The sequence below is a fragment of the Tachypleus tridentatus genome, chromosome 7, assembly GCF_004210375.1.
Source record: "Tachypleus tridentatus isolate NWPU-2018 chromosome 7, ASM421037v1, whole genome shotgun sequence".
Taxonomy (NCBI): Eukaryota; Metazoa; Arthropoda; class Merostomata; order Xiphosura; family Limulidae; genus Tachypleus; species Tachypleus tridentatus.
In genome coordinates this window covers 97,421,664-97,442,022 of record NC_134831.1, presented here as the reverse complement: position 1 = coordinate 97,442,022, position 20,359 = coordinate 97,421,664, and the positions used below count along the sequence as shown (strand labels likewise).

The window sequence follows — 20,359 nt, the reverse complement described above, 5'->3', positions numbered from 1 at the left end:
CATTGGTTTAGCAAGGCAAAGTTATTCAAAACCACAAAGTAGATGAAAACAGATATGCAGGAATCGAGCGTCCAGTGCTTTAGAGTTTTCGTATACTGGCTAACAATAGAAGAGAAGCCAATAGTACAATAAAAAATCGCAGTTGTTATAACGAAATGGCTGATCTGATTTTTGCGCCCTTAAGTGTCTTGTTAACTATAGTTTTAACATGTTAACAACTCACTTTGTTCGTTTGGGTAGAATTTCACTAATGATTAGTTGTGTCCAAAAAGGTAAATTGAACAACGTGTCTGAAGTGTCAAGAAGTCGATACTACGGTAGATCCTGGCTGTTGTCAACACGTAATGACCGGTGGGGCTGGGGACATCAGACACACAGGGCAGTCATCTCCCTCTACCTCAATAACAGGACCGAGTTTTCAGCAGGCGACCTAGAAGATGACCTCATGGTCAAAGAGTTGGAGTTACAGCTGGCTGTTGCTTTATTGGGGTTTGTATAATATTCAACCTTTATTTCTTACGGCGGCTCGTTTTTTTATACTGATGGTGCGATTATGCAAGTTAGGTATCTGGTAACGTTAAAACAGTTCACACACGTTACGATCTGTGATTTGCAAATTCGAAACGGATTAGAAGACAGACCAGTGTTATATCGAAACGAGTATTGTTCCATCATCAGCGAAATTCTTTCTTATGCTTACAAAACATTGTTTACTGTCCTATTAGTATATCATATCATACTATAATGGAACTTTGCTTATATGATACTGGAAAAATCTTTTATTACACGATATACAACCCCCAACTACGCGAAATTTTTATTCTGTGTGCATGTAGGCTTGCAATAGGGGCCACGAATTTCCAGTTTCGCTTCTGCTTCCCGTCATAGAGAACTTTATTCTTTTCTATTCTCAGGTGCAGATGTGACGTCATGAATACGTCACACGCGGACCTAATCCGAAGACCACCCATTCGGAAAAACAGTTGTCGTAAAAAAACAATAAGACTCTCTTAGCTAGAGATGTCCTTAACTTCAAACAGATAAAGAAATACTACCTTACTGACGGATTAGAATCACTTATTATAATTCCTATAGATGGCGCTATTTCGCAACATTTGCTTGAAAAGATGTGTTCCACAGTTAGCCACATATTCAAATCCGTAGGGCCTGGCATGGCCAAGCGCGTAAGAGGTGCGACTCGTAATCCGAGGGTCGCGGGTTCGCGCCCGCGTCGCGCTAAACATGCTCGCCCTCCCAGCCGTGGGGGCGTATAATGTGACGGTCAATCCCACTATTCGTTGGTAAAAGAGTAGCCCAAGAGTTGGCGGTGGGTGGTGATGACTAGCTGCCTTCCCTCTAGTCTTACACTGCTAAATTAGGGACGGCTAGCACAGATAGCCCTCGAGTAGCTTTGTGCGAAATTCCAAAAAAAAAAATCAAATCCGTAGAATTGTATCATAGTGAATTCGGTGATGACTGTTTCAGTTTGTTAACTAAATCTTTTGAGTCTTGCAAGAAGACATCTCCATCTAAGACAGCCTTATTGTTTCTTAAGACGGCTGGCTTTTTGAATTGGTTGCCATCGGATGTGGTGGTTAATGTTAGTATAAGGAACTTTAAAAAGAAAGCTTGCTTAGTATTTGATTGATGAGAACCGGCTTTGAGTGTTGTTGTTGTTTTTTTAACACTCCTACGAAAAGACGTTTCTAGTCCTGATTTCTCCAAGCCCGTTCCCCTGGCTGTGGTTTCGCTAGATAGTAGATAGGGACAGTGGGAATCTCGTTAATCCATTCATTAATGGATTTAAATGGCAATTTCATTTAAATACAAAATTATTAGCCTCATATTAATAACCTTTGAAGTTGCTCTGGGGCCTATTAGGCCCCACTTTTCGTAGGAGTGTTAAGTTTAGTTTTGTGAATGGGACAATTTAGATAGACTAATAGGCCCCTTATTGTCTTTAAGTTAATGTTACAAGTTCGGGTAATGTGCCAGGAATTCGTTATGTGATAGACTATGAAGTGAAGACCGCTGCAAACATTCTGTTTATCATGAAATAAACAAACTGTTTCTTATTACCTGGTGTGGAATCAACGATTATGTTTTCGGTTAACCCTGAACAGTGAAGTTAAATTAAACAAAGAAAGGACGGCGTTAAAAACAGCAAATCTTAACCTCTAACTAATTACAATTTGTTATAAACAAAAACAAGTTCAAACAATGATAATAATAAAAAACTTTGTACTAATCGAAAAAATCCCCAGGGTACAGGCTATAATGTGGGATATAAAATGTATCCTAGGTTTTGGAGGTGACATGGAAAGTAGGACTACACTGCGGTGGGGACACACTGTCTGTCATTCTTAACCTCCGTTCGCCAGTCTCAAATGAAGAATAATTAAATAATACAATAATTAAAGGAATACAAATAGAATTCAGGAGAGCGAGATGTGGGTGCTTGAGCCTACATCGTTCCACCCTTTACTACCTGCAGACAGTTGTGGGAAGGCAACTACTCTACGAAGTAAAGAAGAACAAATAATAATAAAGAAAAAAATAAAGTATTACCACTTGGGTTTAAGTAAGTTAAACATATAAATAGTCCCTCCTCCAACTGAGACATGGATAAACTGTTATATGGTAATGTATATTACTCAACTTTGTAGAATTGTATTTTATCCAGTTCGATGTTGATTGTGTTAGTTTCCTTTAGGTCTCACAGGAAGAAATTGACCGCAGGTCAATTAGCACTGTACGTGAACGGAATCTCAGCGACCTGTGGAAACCCTATGAACTTCTTTGGCATCGATCTGACCAAAAGGCTCAGGCACTTCCAATATACAAATTCGGAGTTCGAATACGCGTTGGTTTCTTTATCTCTCTGTCATGCCAGGAAACGCCTGTCGAAGAAAAGAATTCTGCATCTTTTGAATCAGTTGCGATCTACAACTGATTTCAATTTTTTGGGCAGGTATTTGAAATGGTTATTCCTCATAATAGCTTACATATCACCGTTAAGTTTCTAGCTTAAGGCAAAAGAAATAAAAAACGTAAGGTAACTTCATCCGCACAAAAAAGAAGTTCTTATAATTTACAATATTTTAAACTGAATCAATGTGCATATTTGGAATTTATGAGATATTTCCATAACGGTTTTAAACTGTAATAAACTTCATAACAACGGTTTCGTTTTATCTTATCTGACGTGTAGGTAACTTTCAGAGGTAAAAGTAAAATACGGTGTTTTTTGTTTTTTTAATTCAATAGATACACAAGCAGTAGCAGTGATGGCTTTATCGTGTCTTAGGAAAAACGAAGCATATGCATTTGTTCAAGGCGATATATATCAGGCTTTGAAGGGCTTCAAAAAGTTGCAACTACGAGATGGAAGTTTTGGAAATCTTTATACTACAGGACTTATAGTGCAGGTGAAACTTTGTACTAAGTACAGGGTGTTTCAAAAATACCATCCCATTTTAAACTTTGATAAAAGTCATTATCCATGAATATAAATAACTGAAACTTTGTATAGGTAGAGGTACCACAGTCAAGATGGGCTTAGGGCAATATTAACACTAATTTCGGGGTGTGAAGTTTTATTAGTGATTTACTGGTTAATTGTTTATTAACATGATAGTTTTCATGATAAATGGTTAGTGCGGCTTCCTTTGATGGTCGTAAATGTCCACAAACATGCTGGGACGTTACATGTGGAAAAGCGGCATGTCTGCGGGCTTACAACGCTTGTTTGTTTGTTTTTTTTAATTATAGCGCAAAGCTACACGAGGGCTATCTGCGCTAGCTATCCATAATTTAGTAGTATAATAAGACCAGACGAAAGGCAGCTAGTCATCACCACCCACCGCCAACTCTTGGGCTACTCTTTCACCAATAAATAGTGGGATTGACCGTAACATTATAACTCCCCCCATGGCTGAAAGGGTGAGCATGTTTGGTGTGACGGGGATTTGAACCTGCGACATTTGGATTACGAGTTGAACACCCTAACCACCTGACCATGTCAGGGCACTTTCACTACTAGAAACCAGGTTTCAATACCTGTGATGGGCTGAGTACAGAAAAACCTATTGTGTAGCTCCGTGCTTAACTGTAAACAAACAAATATTCCATGTTGTTCATTTATTTTAGCCTAAAGCTAAACAATGGGCCGCCTGATCCTAAAGTTGTAAGTTCGTTAAGTTACCGCTGAACCATCGAAAGATTGACGCAGTAATCCCCACATTTGTATTATTACCAGAGCTATATCATTTTTTTACATTTTAATATTTTATAACCGTGTACAATTAATTATTCATAATTAGCAATTAATTTTGGTACTGTCGTAAACTTTATAGTCAAATTGGTAGGTGTACAAAGTTTAATTTTCTTACGAATACCAGTAATGGTTTTATAAAGGTTTAAAATAGAGATGTTGTTTTTGAAAAGCCCTGAAGATATTTTATATAAATGTTATTTTTTAAAAGAAAATTCCTCAGCAGTGTAGTGTAGCCCCAGCCCTCAATAAATCGCGTCATCTAGTGTTATTAAAAAGTGATTTAAGTTTTTTAATATTGTGAACTCTACTTTTAGAACTGTGTTTCTTGTTTTTGGTGTTAAAAAACACGTGCTGTGGGTTTTCTCTCACGACTGAAGACTTGGAAACTGATAAAAGATTATTTTCGAATATTCGTGTAAAGGTACACGAGGTTAGGACTATCTCCGTTAGCTGCCCCAAATTTTGGGCTAATAGACTAGAGAGAAGACAGATCTATGAATAATACACACTGCCAACTCTTGGGCTACTCTAATCAAATAGAGCCACAAAGTGGTGCGATTTTGTGACGACGGGACGTGAACCATGGACACTTGGACTCTCAGTCCGATAACAACTTTATAAGGTAAAAATAAACGCAGGTTACTTGGTAATACCAAGTGTGCACTGTTTTTCATCTGTTATCTGGTTTTGTTCAATTTGTAAAACTATTTTGAGACCGATCACGGGCCTACTGATTAACCTGCTGGACTACGAATCTAAGAGTTCGTGGATCGAATCTCGTTGCCGCAACATGACGCTCCTTCCTTTGACGTTGTAAGCACTTTATAAAAGTTACGATGAATTTTACTATTCAAGTAAAGTACCCCAATTGTTGGCGGAATGTGCTATAAACTACCTGCTTTCTTTTATGTTTATAAGTTCAAAATTAGAAACAGTTAACAGAGACCCTTTGTATATCCGTGCAAGGATATTTACTCAGGTGGGTTAGCGACAAGTTTAATGCTTAAAATCCGGGGTTCGATTATCCGTGATGGACAGATCACAGATATCCTACAGTTTAGTTTTGCGTTAAAACAACAACAGTTTGGATTTCCAAAACTTTACTTAAACGTACAACTTGAACAATGAAATCCGGTGTAAATTTGTTTAACAACAGAAATGTCACCCGCTAGTACAGCGGTAACTCTTCGAATTTACAACGCTAAAATCAGGTGTTAGATTCCCTTCGGTAGGCACAGCAGATAGCCCATTGTGCCTTTGCCATAAGAAAACAAACACACACATTAACCGCAGATGAAATTCAACCATTTTGTAAATGGTCGTGGACAGCTGTCTTTATTTCTTCTGTAAGAAGGTATTTTAACAAATGTGGACATGTTATATAAGGATACGTCACTCTATAAATTACAAATATTCAAGTCTTTAGATTACGAAGCAAACTGAACGTAACGGTTGCACGTGCCAGCTTGTTTATTTATACTTTACCTTATTTTTGGTGTTTCTTGTGTTACGTTTCTCCTAATCGTTCCCAGTTTTTAAATCAAACACGAGAGGGAATGCAGCTAGTCAACACATCACCCACCGCCTACTTCTGAGCTATGTTTTACCAACGAATAGTGAGACTGACCATCACAGTATGACCACTCACATGGGTTAAAAAGGGAGAACGTTGGGTGACGAGCTCTGATCTGTTTCTAGAATTTCGTGTTTTCTGCCATCAGAGATTATGTTCTGCTACCTTTAAGAGTATAAAATTCTCTAAGGTCGATATTCCGAAGCTCTAAACGCAAACAAATGTGTTAACATTCGATAATTCGGAAATAGAAACTGTGATGAAGAGGGCAAAAAATGAACAAAATGTTACAAACGCCGAGTAATATAATCATAGGAAAACGTGAGCCTGTTCATAGGTGTCGCACTTAGCTTAGCCAATTTGTTCTCACAGTCAGCTAACTTCAGAGTGCAGTTATTCGAGTGACCGGTTAAGAATTTATGTTTCTGAAAATGCAGATATTGAAAATGTTAACAAGAAGGAAGTTTCCTAAATAAATTTTCTTATATGATTTCCAAAGTCAATACAGTTTGTCAAATTTCTTTTCGTTCTAGTAGCAAAATAACAGCACTTAGAAAAACGGTTTGTTTTGAATTTCGCGCAAAGCTACACGAGGGCTATCTGCGCTAGCCGTCCCTAATTTTGCATTGTAAGACTAGAGAGAAGGCAGCTAGTCATCACCACCCACCACCATCTCTTGGGCTACTATTTTACCAACAGATAGTGGGATTGAGTGTCACATTATAACGCTCCCACGGCTGAAAGGGCGAGCATGCTTGGTACAACAGGGATTCGACCCCGCGATCCTCAGATTACGAGTCGAGTACCTTAACCACATGGTTATACCGGGTCTAGAAAAACTGAGTTCTCTTCTTCCATTACATATGAATATAAACAAATACAAAAGCAATTACTCTTGTAAATGTAAGACCATTTAAGAGCGACCTTTATGGGTGCACATTATTTCTATGTGTATGTGTCGTTAAAGTTGAACATAAAATGTCTTTCCAACTGCAACATTTGTGAGAGACAATTTTTCAGAGTATTGTTTATACTAATAAGAAGTATTTTTTTTATATTTTAAATGAAATGTTGCTGTAATAAGCATGCCTGAACATCTTTATATTGCGTTTCAGATAGGATTACTGAGCAGTGTTCTTTTTTATATATATATTTTTTTTTTACAAATTCATTGTGTCATTGAGTTCTGCGAACTTTGTTATCGAGTATATCACGCGGATGAATACGTCACACTTTTGAAGGAGTGGAGTGTTATAAAGTAGTTCCACTGTTAACAAGCGCATAAACCTTTGAAGGTGGATTCAGTACTCACGATTTATGTTGATTTGCAGTTAAGCAGATAGCAACAGAACTGCCTATCTGTGCTCTGACCACCACGAATATCGAAACCTGGTTTATAACGGTACAAATCCGCAGACATGCCACTGTGTCAATGAAGGCCACACTGATGAATTTTTGTTTATTTTTTTAAGTTTAAAATAATTTTAGATATAGCAGATAATCCAGTGGCCAAATATTTCATCTCATGATGTCATATAACAATAACTGAAGGGAATACCACAACTCTGAATATTTTGTTGAAGTTTCAACTGGTACATATATAGTAGAAATAAATGTTCGTATATTCACTTTTGCTACACAGTTAAGAGACGGTAAATATTCGAAACATTGAAACCAAATAAACAGCGTATCTGAAGTTCACATCGACCACTGACAAGTTGGATTTCTTTTTGTTGCCATCCGTTATATCGCTAAGAGATCGGAGCTACGTACGACCTCGACTTCGCACGTTCCAAAGGTCGTAAGAAAACGGATCGTTCCAGGTCCTTGTGGCCGAACCTTCAGAGATTATTAGTAAAATAGTTGAATCAGTTCAAGGTTCATGACATGCTCAGAGAAAGTGTTTGATAGCAACATTTGGAAATGCAAGGAAAAACAACAACCTAAACAAAGATTTAGGAACCACACAAGTACTATGTAACTTAATAGTGGTTAATGCAAATGAAAAGACAGTTTGTCTATGGCTGAAGCAAGTAATGTAATATTGCGGTTTATGTATATATGTATATATTGAATGTCTTCGTGCTAAAATAATTTTTTTGTTGTTGTTTCTATGATAGATAATTTAATCTGAACCTTCACAAGGAACTTATCAATTACTCACCTATTAAAGTTCTTTAGTTATTTAAGACTTTCTTCATAAGTGCTACGCTGTACTAGGCAGTTGTTGCCCATTTCACCCATGTTTGTTTATCGATATGGTATTTGTTAAGGGTATTACACGTAAAACACGCTATCGTATACCTTTTGTTCATTTATTACAATATAGTAAAGTCATTAAGTAATCTGTGTGGATAATCGGGGCTCTATTTTGTGCTATTTTGTCTGGATTATATTATTAAATCGTTAGTATCAGCAATATTCTCTATTGTTATATATATGTATACACACACACACATAAAGATCTATGGTTTTAGGGCCATCTATTGCTGAAACTTCGGAACTGAACGCTGAGATTTGTAACTCATTGACTCTTTGTTAAAACGTATGTAACACTTTGCGTATACAGGCCAGTAACTATTCTTGATTCCTGTCTCGTTGTGATCGATAAAAAAAAAAAAAACAAGTTTTGAAATTGTAACAGATATAGTTATTTTTTAATGCTTGTTTATATATGTTGGTCCCCTGTCTGTTTTCACTCTATGACGCTTCTGTTCTTAGGGATAAACTATATATTAAAGGTAAAATATTCATGTTTTACGTATACACGTGCTATAAATTTTAAGCGTATTGACTTATACGTAAGTAATTCCTAATCTTTGTTTTTTTATGAATTTTTGTTTCTATTCACTTTATGAATAGACAAGCAGGGTGTTTGTTACTACACTCAAACTGTTTTAAGTTTTATCTTTAGAGTTATACCTCATAATTATAATACAAGGTCTAATTACCGGGCTTTTATTTTAAGTTATAATACATTACCAGTTGCTCTAACTATAACCAGTTGGCCCTCGTTGGCTCGATGGTAACTACGAAGGCTTTTACAATTAAAAACCGCATTTTATTACTTGTGATGGCTACAGAAAAATATGGCCAACTTTAACAAGTTAGGCTTAGGAAATACCCCATTTTAATCATCGATTTTTTTTGTAGCGTTTATTCATCGAATGCTGAATAGAGGTGTCTAGGTAGAGGTAAGCCACATTAAAAGATGTATTACATTTATATAACAATTACGGAGTCGGTTTCTATTTAGAATCGAATCAGAGTTAACAGGAAATTGTACTTAGCACTGTCAAAAAATAGAAATTTTGTAACGTATAAATATATTTGTAATCATCCCCCAACAACGATAGCTTTCCAGTTAGGGGGGAGGTGTCTTAATAAAACTGAGAAATATTACTTTAGAACACAATCAAGAATTGAGAAGATCTTAGATTTTATCTCTTTAGTGTGAGTCTGTTCATAGTTCTTTCTTGCTAGCTCTTACAGCCGTGGGGGCGTTATAATGTGACGGTCAATCCCACTATTCGTTGGTGAAAGAGTAACCCAAGAGTTGGCGGTGGGTGGTGATGACTAGCTGCATTCCCTCTCGTCTTACACTGCTAAATTATGGACAGCTAGCACAAATAGCTATCGTATAGCATTACGCGAGAAAAACAAACAAACTCTCCACTTCATTATTGTAGTTATTCGAGATATTTGTGTGTATTTTATGGCAAAGCTGCTATCGCCATCTGCCGCCGTTTTTAATTTTAAATTATTAACAAAAGGAAATGCAGCCTATGAGCAAAACTCTATCACCCATACTCAAGGATTTGTTGTCGTTCTTATAACGTACCCACAAATTAAAGTTCTGAAATATTTTGAGGAATCGAAGAGACTCGAATCCTGTGAGCCAGCTCCGAAATGTAGAGCTCTATCACAGAACCATTCTTCATCCTTGATAACTGTGTGCTTTTTTGCACTCAAATTGTATTTTCTTTGTAAAAATACATTCTTTTTTAACGTATTTTTGATCTAAATTATGTAATGTTTATTTCAGTGAAAGGAAACGTTTGCTAACACTGCACATGAAGTGGTTTTATTTCATTTATTTAGCCTTATCCAATTAAAGTACACCAATGGAACAGTGGTACGTCTACAAGTACTAAAATCCGAAGTTTATGTTATTATAGTGAACAAAATGTAAAGAGACCCTTTTGTAGCTTTGCACTTAAAAAAAAAAAAAACACACGCACGAGTATTCATTTAATGATGTCAAGATATTTTAACGCAAATAAAACCCAAATTTTAGCTTTGTAAGTCCGTAAACTTACCGCTGGGGGATATGTGGAAATACTTACTTTTTTATCAAATAAATACTCTTGTGGTATTTCCTTATTTCTACGTTTCAGAGCAAATAGGTAACGTGTCGAGCTGTGTATCGATAGGTCCAAGATTCGAGACGTAATATCATCCAATACGCACAGTACTTCCAGCTGTATACGTGTTATATAAATAACAGTCAATCCTATTATTCGGTTGGGAGAACTGGATTAAGCTCTCAGCATAATATCCCTTCACGTTTAAAATTCGATTTCCTTTACCTATAACTTTGTACGCAAAGCTCCACGAGGGTTACCTGCGCTGGCCCTCCTTAATTTAGCAGTGTAAGATTAGAGGGAAGGCAATTAGTCATCACCACCCACCGCCAACTCTTGGGCTACTCTTTTTACCAACGAATAATGAGATTGACCGAACATTATAACGCCCCCATAACTTAAAGGACGACCATGTTTGGTGTGACGGGGATTCGAAGCCGTGACCCTCAGGTTATAATTCGAGCGCCCTAACCACCTGGCTTTCATGAAAAGAAGCATTTATATCATTGAAATGCTCAAAGAAATGTTGGCTTTAAAACTGACATTTGAAACGATAACAGTTGAGAATACTGTTTGGGAATGAATGTACTTTTGATAAATAGAAGGAAAAGAAAACGTTGTGACAACCAGAACTCAGAAAACGTTGTGACAACTAGAACTCACCCCTTGAGGAAAAGCTACTGAATTATAAAACAAAACGCATTTGAAATAACATCTCTAACTCGTCTTTTCATCATACTTAATAGTTTCGAATGCACTGATAGAAAAAGTACTTTTCCAAACCCACCTGCGACCCGGCATGCCCACGTGGTTAAGGCATTCGACTCGTAATCCGAGGGTCGCGGGTTCGAATCCCCCTCACACCAAACATGCTCGCCCTTTCAGCCACGAGGGCGTTATAGTGTGACAGTCAGTCCCATTGTTCGCTGGTAAAAGAGTAGCCCAAGAGTTGGCGGTGGGTAGTGGTGACTAGCGGCCTTCCCTCTAATCGTACACAGCTAAATTAGGGAAGGCTAGCGCAGATAGCACACGTGTAGCTTTGCGCGAAATTCAAAACAAACGAACAAATATTCCTCATGATGGCGCTTTAATAATTTTTATTATTCTTAATCCAAATGTGAGTTTCTTTCATTGTTACAGCAACTTCATGTTTTGGTTTTTTAATAAATAAATACCCTTCTCATAATGTTTTATCTTTCATAGTTGCATTTTTAAAATACTGTTATACTGTTGTACTCTTCGTTGGAATTGTTAGTGGAACATTTCTGGACTATAAATATTTTTAAAAATATAATTTTTTTTAAATATTGTATTCGCAATATGAGGGTTGGAGGTTCGAATCCCGACAACGAGCATGCTCACCCTTGCATATGTGGAGGTATCATAAAGTGATAGTCAACTCCACTATTCATTGGTAAAAGAGTAGCCCAAGAGTTGAACGGCGGCTTGCGCAGATAGCCCTCTTGTAGGTTTGCGCGAACCTTATAACAAACCAAACCAGTTCTACCTTCACTAATACTGCACTTATTGTGCGTTTGTATAATAAATATTACTGTGCTTTCTTTACGTATTGAATGTTAACGTAAGCTGTGTTTCACGTAGGCTTTATTAGCGGCTGAAGACGATGGAGTTGGCTGGGACTTCCTTCAAACCTTGAATTACCTGATATCAAAACAAGAATCAGACGGATCGTTTGGTGATATTCTCGCTACCTACTTCATACTCCCAATTCTCTACTCTCAGAACTGCACGGAACCAACGATGTTGAACGATACAGGTGTGTATGTAAACCTCATTAATAAGAAAGTGAGTGTAGTCTTCAATTCTTTCACTGATATGTTACCATCTGAAGTCAAACCATGGGAGTCTTGAAGTTCCTATCACCATGAAGAAAAGTGGTTCTCCGCCAAACCACCTAAAGTTTACTGTTTTCAAGTAACGGAATATAAAAATATGTGTTTTTCTGTTGTGTATCTAAATATAAATATAATATAATGTAATATTTATCTCCTTGATTTTCTCCTGTATTTATTCATCTCCTTGATTTTCTCCTGTATTTATTAATCTCCTTGATTTCCTCCTGTATTTATTCATCTCCTTGATTTTCTCCTGTATTTATTAATCTCCTTGACTCCATGCTGTATTTATTAATCTCCTTGATTCCATGCTGTATTTATTCATCTCCTTGATTTCCTCCTGTATTTATTAATCTCCTTGATTTCCTCCTGTATTTATTAATCTCCTTGATTCCATGCTGTATTTATTAATCTCCTTGATTTCCTGCTGTATTTATTAATCTCCTTGATTCCATGCTGTATTTATTAATCTCCTTGATTTCCTCCTTTATTTATTAATCTCCTTGACTCCATGCTGTATTTATTAATCTCCTTGATTTCCTCCTTTATTTATTAATCTCCTTGACTCCATGCTGTATTTATTAATCTCCTTGATTCCATGCTGTATTTATTAATCTCCTTGATTTCCTCCTGTATTTATTAATCTCCTTGATTCCATGCTGTATTTATTAATCTCCTTGATTTCCTCCTGTATTCTACCAACAAAATTACTCAAGTGTGGTCACAGTACGGACATTTAGTGCATTTGTTTTTTGTTTCAACAATAATTCTGCTTATAGCATTAAATCTGGTGAACTTACGTGTCTCATAAACCTAACATAATAAAACACAATCTGACTGAAAATGAAAACATACAGTTTAATAATTAAATTTACATTATTTTAAAAGAACCGGCATGGTTAGAGGGCGCTCGACTCGTAATCTGAGGTTCGCGGGTTCGAATCCTCGTCACACAAAATAACTTTTTCTGATATTCTCAAGTACTTAACCCTCACTGTCAAAGTAGACGTACTACTGATATAACCTTCACAGGATTGTACCCTCACTGACCTCAGGGCGACACAAAGTAAATGTAGTACTGCTCTTTTAGAAGGGTATAACTTACGCATAAAACACAAGTGCGGACCGTTGCATGCAAATAAGATTGTAATTCAAAATTGATTTGGTTTTCACGTAAAGCTACACAAGGCCTATCTGAGTTAGTTATCCCTACTTTAGTAGTGCTAAACTCGAGAAAAGGCAGCTAGCTAGTCAACACCATTCACCGCCAACTATTGGACTACTTATTACCCAAGGAACGTGGGATTGATTGCCACTTTATAGCGCCTTATGATAGAAAAGGCGAGTATATTTGTTGACGGTGTTTCGAACCTCCAACCTTGGGATTGCGAGTCATGCGCCATAACCCTCAGACGCCCCTTATTAGTGAATGGTACGGTAACACATTACCAACACGAGAAATGAAATGATAACATGACAACATTAATTCAAGATAGCAACTATTATTTCCTTTGTTACAATTTCCATAAATTTCACTTTGTATTCTGTTGGAAAAATTTGTAGTTAGTTCATTTACAAATTGTCGAAGTTGGTTTATAAACCACTAGTAGCCCGAGAAGACTAAAGGAAATCTAATACTGTGAGAAACAGAAAACAACTTTGTTTTTGTAGCGAATTTAATCTTCGAGCAGCTCTCGCAGATTCTAAACAAAAATTGTAAGATTGTTTATTATACGTCGAATACGCCACCTATTTTCCAACTTTACTTATTCTCTAAAGCTGTAAAAAACAACAACTAATCTTGTATGGGAAAAATCTAAGTTTTGAAACTAAGACTGTCAATAATTAGTTTTGAATTTCGCCTCAAGCTATAAAGCAGAGATAGCTAGTTGTTCCTAATTTAGCAGTGTAAGACTAGAGGGAAAGCAGCTTGTCACTATCACCCACCGCCAACCCTTGGGCTATTCTTTTACCAACAAATAATGGGATTGACCAATACATAAGCTTACTAACCACTTAGCCATGCTGGGCCCACAACTAGTAAGAAAAAAGTTTTCCCAATTTTGTGCTAGTGGCGGGCTACGTGTTTTATGTGTGGGGCTGGACACTATCTATCAATAGATAAAAGAAAATCGTCGCCAAAGAAATCCAGTAACAGGTACAAATATTAAGTCTGACTCATCGTCACAAAACATGAGTTATATTTCTGGATTATTTACTAAGTTTTTGTCTGGTGGTTATCGGGTCGCAACTTGGAAAATGTAGGCCTAGAATACAATATTTCGAAGATAAGTCTCGTTTAAACAAATAGAAAAAGAAAGATACATTGCTATATATTTATTTGAAATACCTGCCTCAAGATAATATTTAAATTTACCTCCTGGTTTAATATAATTTTTACTTAATATTCTAGAATTCCCCGGAAGAGGGCTCTTCTTTCGAACACCGTTTCGTTTTGCTAAGGTTTTTGTTGATATTGTAAATGTTACTGACAGTAAATTATTGAATTATATTTAAGTTAAGCCTTCTTCCATTCAAATAGTGAAAGAAAACGTTACTCAGCTTAAAGAACCTGAGGTCAACGACCTGAAATGGTTCAAAGAAATCGAAGTTCGATACTCCCTGTGGATTGGAGACAATAAAGAAGAAAATTATTCAGTTAAAGTGAACACATCTTCCGACACTAAATTTCTTGACGTCATGAAATATTCAGCCAACCATAACCCAGTTTACCAGTAAGTAGTAACAAGTGTGTGTTTTCGTGTAGCAAAGCCACATCGGGCTATCTGCTCTGTCCATCGTGATAACAAGTATTTCTTGTTTAGTTATTGTCAGATTGGCCTAACAAAGAAATTTAAAGATCGGAATATATACTGTTGTTTGTTCATGTGTGAGTGTGTAAGAAAATAAACATTTATAACTAGTACAAACACCAGAAACTACATGTATAAATGTTCAAAACATATATATTATAATCAAAGGCTTACTCAAAATCTAGGTAAGATGTTACAAAACATAAAATCGCATATTATAACAAACACATTTCTTAAATTACCAATAAAAATATAATTAAATTTGTATTAATGGCAAAGCTAGTCATTTTGAGCTACTGACCTAACAGTCAGTACCTGACAGTACACCCATCACCCACAATAACGGACTGAGAGTCACTCTTATAACGCCCTGGCGTGGAGAATATTTTATAATATACCACGGATTCGTTACCAGTTCCTACATTTACAGCTCTACGAAAGGGCTAACTCGCGCCCAATTAAAGTTGAAGAGAAAAAACGTCTGTTTTTTTAAATTAATATTAAAAATAATCATCGCATCTAATTTAAATATTATAGTTTCGTGATTTATAATAAAAGACGATATTTAAACATAGCAAACTATTTTTATTTTTTGATTGAAATTTTAATTTCTAAAACATACCAGCAGAACAAATCCTTTAACCGTCGAAACACCAATAGAACAAAATTATTACCCACTAAATACGAGTCACCCGGTTGGATAGCGGTACGTTTGTAGACTTACGACACTAAAATCCAAGTTTCAGTTTACCGAAGCGAACACAGTCTATAGCTCAATGTGGCTTTGTTACAAAGCAACTAAAGGCGCTAACATAAATATATTTTGGCCCTCTATGTAGCTTGGTGCCAAATTTTGAAACAGTTTTAATTTTTGTTTTTCACAAGAATTATTCTTGAATCTGAGAGAAGAAAGGTTAAGGTACCTGTCGTTCAGATGTACGAATCGTGGCCTGACTGCGATAATTATAAATGTCATCATTTAAACACGTATCAGTTAGAGGCATTTTGATAAATATTCATTGTTTTTGTTCAGATTTGAACTGGATGAAACATCTTGGGGACCATTTGTCTATAAGATTGCTGGTATGGCTAATGACCCTGTTGGTCAGAGATACTGGATTCTTTACATCGAAAACCAAGTTACCCATGAACTTCAGTTCTCCGAATATGGTAAGAAATGCCATTATGATATAACTTTCTGGACAGGTAAAAATATTAGACGTCTTGAAGAAAAGAAACAAAACATGAACAAAAACCAGTTGTCAAAATGTATCACGAACATTAATTCATCATTTATTATAACACAAGTATTTTGTAGTAGATATTGAAACATTAACGAGTTAATTGAAATCCGTTTCAGTATTTTGTATTCATACCTTAAGTACCACAACTATCTCTACATTGTAAATATTTTAAAGTTCTAATTTGATATTAGCCTTCGATTAAAAGTGTGGCCATATTAGAGTGTGAACTGGACCATGACTACAGTGTATCATTGAAGGACTGGGCCATGACCACAGTGTATCATTGAAGGACTTGACCATGACCACAGTGTATCATTGAAGGACTGGACCATGACTACAGTGTATCATTGAAGGACTGGACCATGACCACAGTGTATCATTGAAGGACTGGACCATGACCACAGTGTATCATTGAAGGAAAAATATTTTGTTTTACGAACTGAAAAAAGTTCGAAAACTGAAAAATCACAAATCCTTACAACTGTAACAAAGTTGGTTTGTTTCTCACAAGACCATATAAATAAACCAGTTTACTGCTTATAGGAACACATTATACGTCCACAAAAATTAACCAGTTTACTCATTATAGGAACACATTATATTTTCATATAAATAAACCAGTTTAATGATTACAGGAACACATTATATGTCCACAAAATTAAACCAGTTTAGTGATAATAGGAACACATTATATTTCCATATAAATTAACCAGTTTAGTGATTATAGGAACACATTATATGTCCACAAAAATTAACCAGTTTACTGATTATAGGAACACATTATATTTCCATACAAATTAACCAGTTTAGTGATTATAGGAACAGATTATATGTCCACAAAAATTAACCAGTTTACTGATTATAGGAACACATTATATTTCCATATAAATTAACCAGTTTACTGATTATAGGAACACATTATATTTCCATATAAATTAACCAGTTTACTGATTATAGGAACACATTATATTTCCATATAAATTAACCAGTTTACTGATTATAGGAACACATTATATGTCCGACGATTCTGTTGATTTTTTCTCCACATAATTAAATCAGAATTTTTAATTGCTTGTTATACAAATTTTGGTTCTCGACAATCAGAAATGGACATTTTGTGGTATTATTTTTAGAAATCCTAATTTTGTGTGAAAGTCCGTGCATTTTATGCTTGGAAGAAAACACCGTTAAACTATTTATAACTCGTATTGTTAGTTAGATATAAAATTTTGAAGATGTTAAAAATACCTATTTAAACATTTTATAATTCTGTTTTTGTTTTCTTCCTGTAGGTGTCGGCAAACTTTGTCTTCAGAACGAAGACCATGTTGTGTTCTGGTATAAAACTGTAGTGAATGTTATATAAACGTTTTAAAAACTTCTTTAAGGAATGTTTCTCGTCAATTTGTAGTCCTTGTTTTAGCATGAGTGTAGTTAGACTTTGTTTTACCGTAATGTTTAGTATTAGTCATATTGCAATATAAATGTTGTTAGGCTTTGTTTTAACGTAATTTTTAATATCTGTCGTATTGCAACGTGATTGTATTTAGGCTAAATAATAAAATAGATGTGATTTCTAATTAAAAGTGAACAAAAAAGTCAGTTAATGTTCTTTATTAGTTTACAAGTATATATATATAGAAGTTCAAGAATTATTAACGTTATAACGACATTGGTGTTGTATTTTTATTTAAAGGAAACTAATTTATTGGAAAATGTTTAGAAGCGCGGTAATAATTCCAAAGATGGAAGGGTTATTTTAAAGGTTATGTTAACTTATTATCTCTCGAGGAAAGGAACGTAAGAGGTGACCTTAGTAAAGTTATTAAGATTACTAGGGAGGAGGTAGGATAGAGACATCTAATTTGTCTTGCCTTCTGAAGACAATAGGACTAGAACACGTTTAGGATTTGGAAAAGACAGACTAAACTCCAATTAAGACTTTTATTGTTTATAACAAGATGGTGGGCATATTGAATGAGTTGGTCTTATCAGTAGTAAAGGCTAGCATTTTTCAAAATTTTAGGAATAAATGTATTATTTCCATAAAAATAAAGTGAGACGGAGTTTAAATGTGTATTTCTCTCAGGAATGGGTGTACAAGGACAGCCTTGTAGGATCATATATGTTGCCCGTCTGTTTTGCTGTTTATATAGAGCATATACTTTTATTAGAATGAAGATACGAGACTGATGTAAACCCTTGTTTTAACACACACAAAAACGAACACAGTAGTGAAAAAAACGCGTTTACTCTGGTCCTTTCTTTTAACTGAAGTGATAACATAATGTTATTTTCTTAATGCATCCTGCTATCAGATGGGACAGCGATAAGTCCGTGGAATTGCAACGCAAAATCTGGAATTCGATTTTACGCGGTGGACAAACCAGACAACCCAATATGACTTCTATCTTAAAAACCAAAACAAAAAAAAAACTAGTCGGTGATCTTGGGTGTCGTGGGTGTTATTTCTTGAAATGATTTACTCTTAAAACCTTTTATTCAAAAAAAAAAGTTTGCAACTGAATTAGACTCGTAGCAGAGGATTGGTCAATCAGTATATTGTTTTCATCTGAATGCTCACAATTGCGCAAAACCTACGTGAGGGACTGCGCAGAAAACTGAAAACAAGGCAGTGTGATTTAAATACAAAGCCATGAGATTTTCAAAGAGCTTGGAGGGTACCAGAGACCATATCTATTTTTGTATTTGGCCTTTTGTTTTATTTGTGAATTAGAATCCTGAATGAAGGGGCTAGATAACACAGTCTGACGAGATAATACAAGTGCTAGAAGCGATTGAATTTAAATCGGTTTCTATTCTTCAAACCTTAAAGGTCACCTTTTGAGAGGTTCGCTGACTTTGTTAGTATTATCTAGTAGCGTGTCACATGAAAATACAATCCAAATGTTTATTGTGCAATATTTTGAGAGAGATGTTTAGTTTGTTTAACGTGGGGGTCATCAACCCTTTCTGTATCATGAGAATTGAATCTTTCGTTCCCTCGTTGAAATATTCGCATCCGTTGTTAAAATTTTCCAACTTAAAAGAAACTTACGAAACGGTGAATTGAGTTTAATAGCTATTATTTTTACCTACTGCTTTGCCATAACATATTATAAATTTGATTTTAGCAATGTTTGTTTTAGTGTATGTGTTAAATTACCATGGTAATATTAAAGTTATTAGTGTATTTTCTATATTACCATGGTAACATGAAAGTATCACTGTATTTGTTATATTACTATGGTAACATGAGAGTTTTAAGATTAGTAAATGTGGTTAACAGAACCTAACATTGCTTATATTGATTTAGGTTTTGTGGTTAATTGATATATATAATATTTTTTCAAACTATCTTACAGAAAGTAGAACATGTTGTAAAGCCTGAAGTCAATAAAGATTAATATAAATAGAGTTCTGATTTAATGGTGACGTAAATCGTATCATTTCTAGACAGTAATTCAAGGCTTAAAGTAAGAGGTTTTCATTGGTGGGACAGATTAAAATGAAGAGCATAATATTCCCTAAACTATTTGTCCTATAAAAACAACTTCATTACAAGCAGTTATACTTTAAGTACACACATTGCAAATGAGAGGTGGTACAGTCACACTGTAGTTAGTTTACAAGTCAGAGAGAGTTGTTACAGTTACACTGTGCTTAGTCTCCAAGTCAGAGAGAATTGTTACAGTTACACTGTGCTTAGTCTCCAAGTCAGAGAGAATTGTTACAGTTACACTGTGCTTAGTCTCCAAGTCAGAGAGAGGTGTTACAGTTACACTGTGCTTAGTCTCCAAGTCAGAGAGAGGTGTTACAGTTACACTGTGCTTAGTCTCCAAGTCAGAGAATTGTTACAGTTACACTGTGCTTAGTCTCCAAGTCAGAGAGAGGTGTTACAGTTACACTGTGCTTAGTCTCCAAGTCAGAGAGAATTGTTACAGTTACACTGTGCTTAGTCTCCAAGTCAGAGAGAGGTGTCACAGGTAAACTGTAGCTAGTCTCCAAGTCAGAGAGAGGTGTTACAGTTACACTGTGCTTAGTCTCCAAGTCAGAGAGAGGTGTTACAGTTACACTGTGCTTAGTCTCCAAGTCAGAGAGAGGTGTTACAGTTACAATGTGCTTAGTCTCCAAGTTAGAGAGAGGTGTTACAGTTACACTGTGCTTAATCTCCAAGTCAGAGAGAGGTGTTACAGGTAAACTGTGCTTAATCTCCAAGTCAGAGAGAGGTGT

At 35.7% G+C, this 20,359-nt stretch overlaps 2 protein-coding genes across 2 annotated transcripts; both read left to right on the top strand.

The window, feature by feature from the left end:
• The first annotated feature begins 250 nt into the window (after positions 1-250).
• On the top strand, positions 251-3,026 carry LOC143257736 (uncharacterized). The gene is made up of 2 exons (XM_076516770.1): positions 251-489; positions 2,714-3,026. The coding sequence occupies exons 1-2, from the start codon at positions 251-253 to the stop codon at positions 3,024-3,026; spliced, it is 552 nt and encodes a 183-aa protein (XP_076372885.1).
• A 245-nt stretch (positions 3,027-3,271) lies between these two features.
• On the top strand, positions 3,272-19,543 carry LOC143256257 (uncharacterized protein CG3556-like). Its single transcript, XM_076513220.1, has 5 exons — positions 3,272-3,428; positions 11,816-11,990; positions 14,612-14,804; positions 15,916-16,052; positions 17,419-19,543. Exons 1-5 carry the CDS (start codon positions 3,288-3,290, stop codon positions 17,490-17,492), a joined length of 720 nt encoding a protein of 239 aa, XP_076369335.1. The 5' UTR covers positions 3,272-3,287; the 3' UTR covers positions 17,493-19,543.
• Positions 19,544-20,359: the final 816 nt, after the last annotated feature.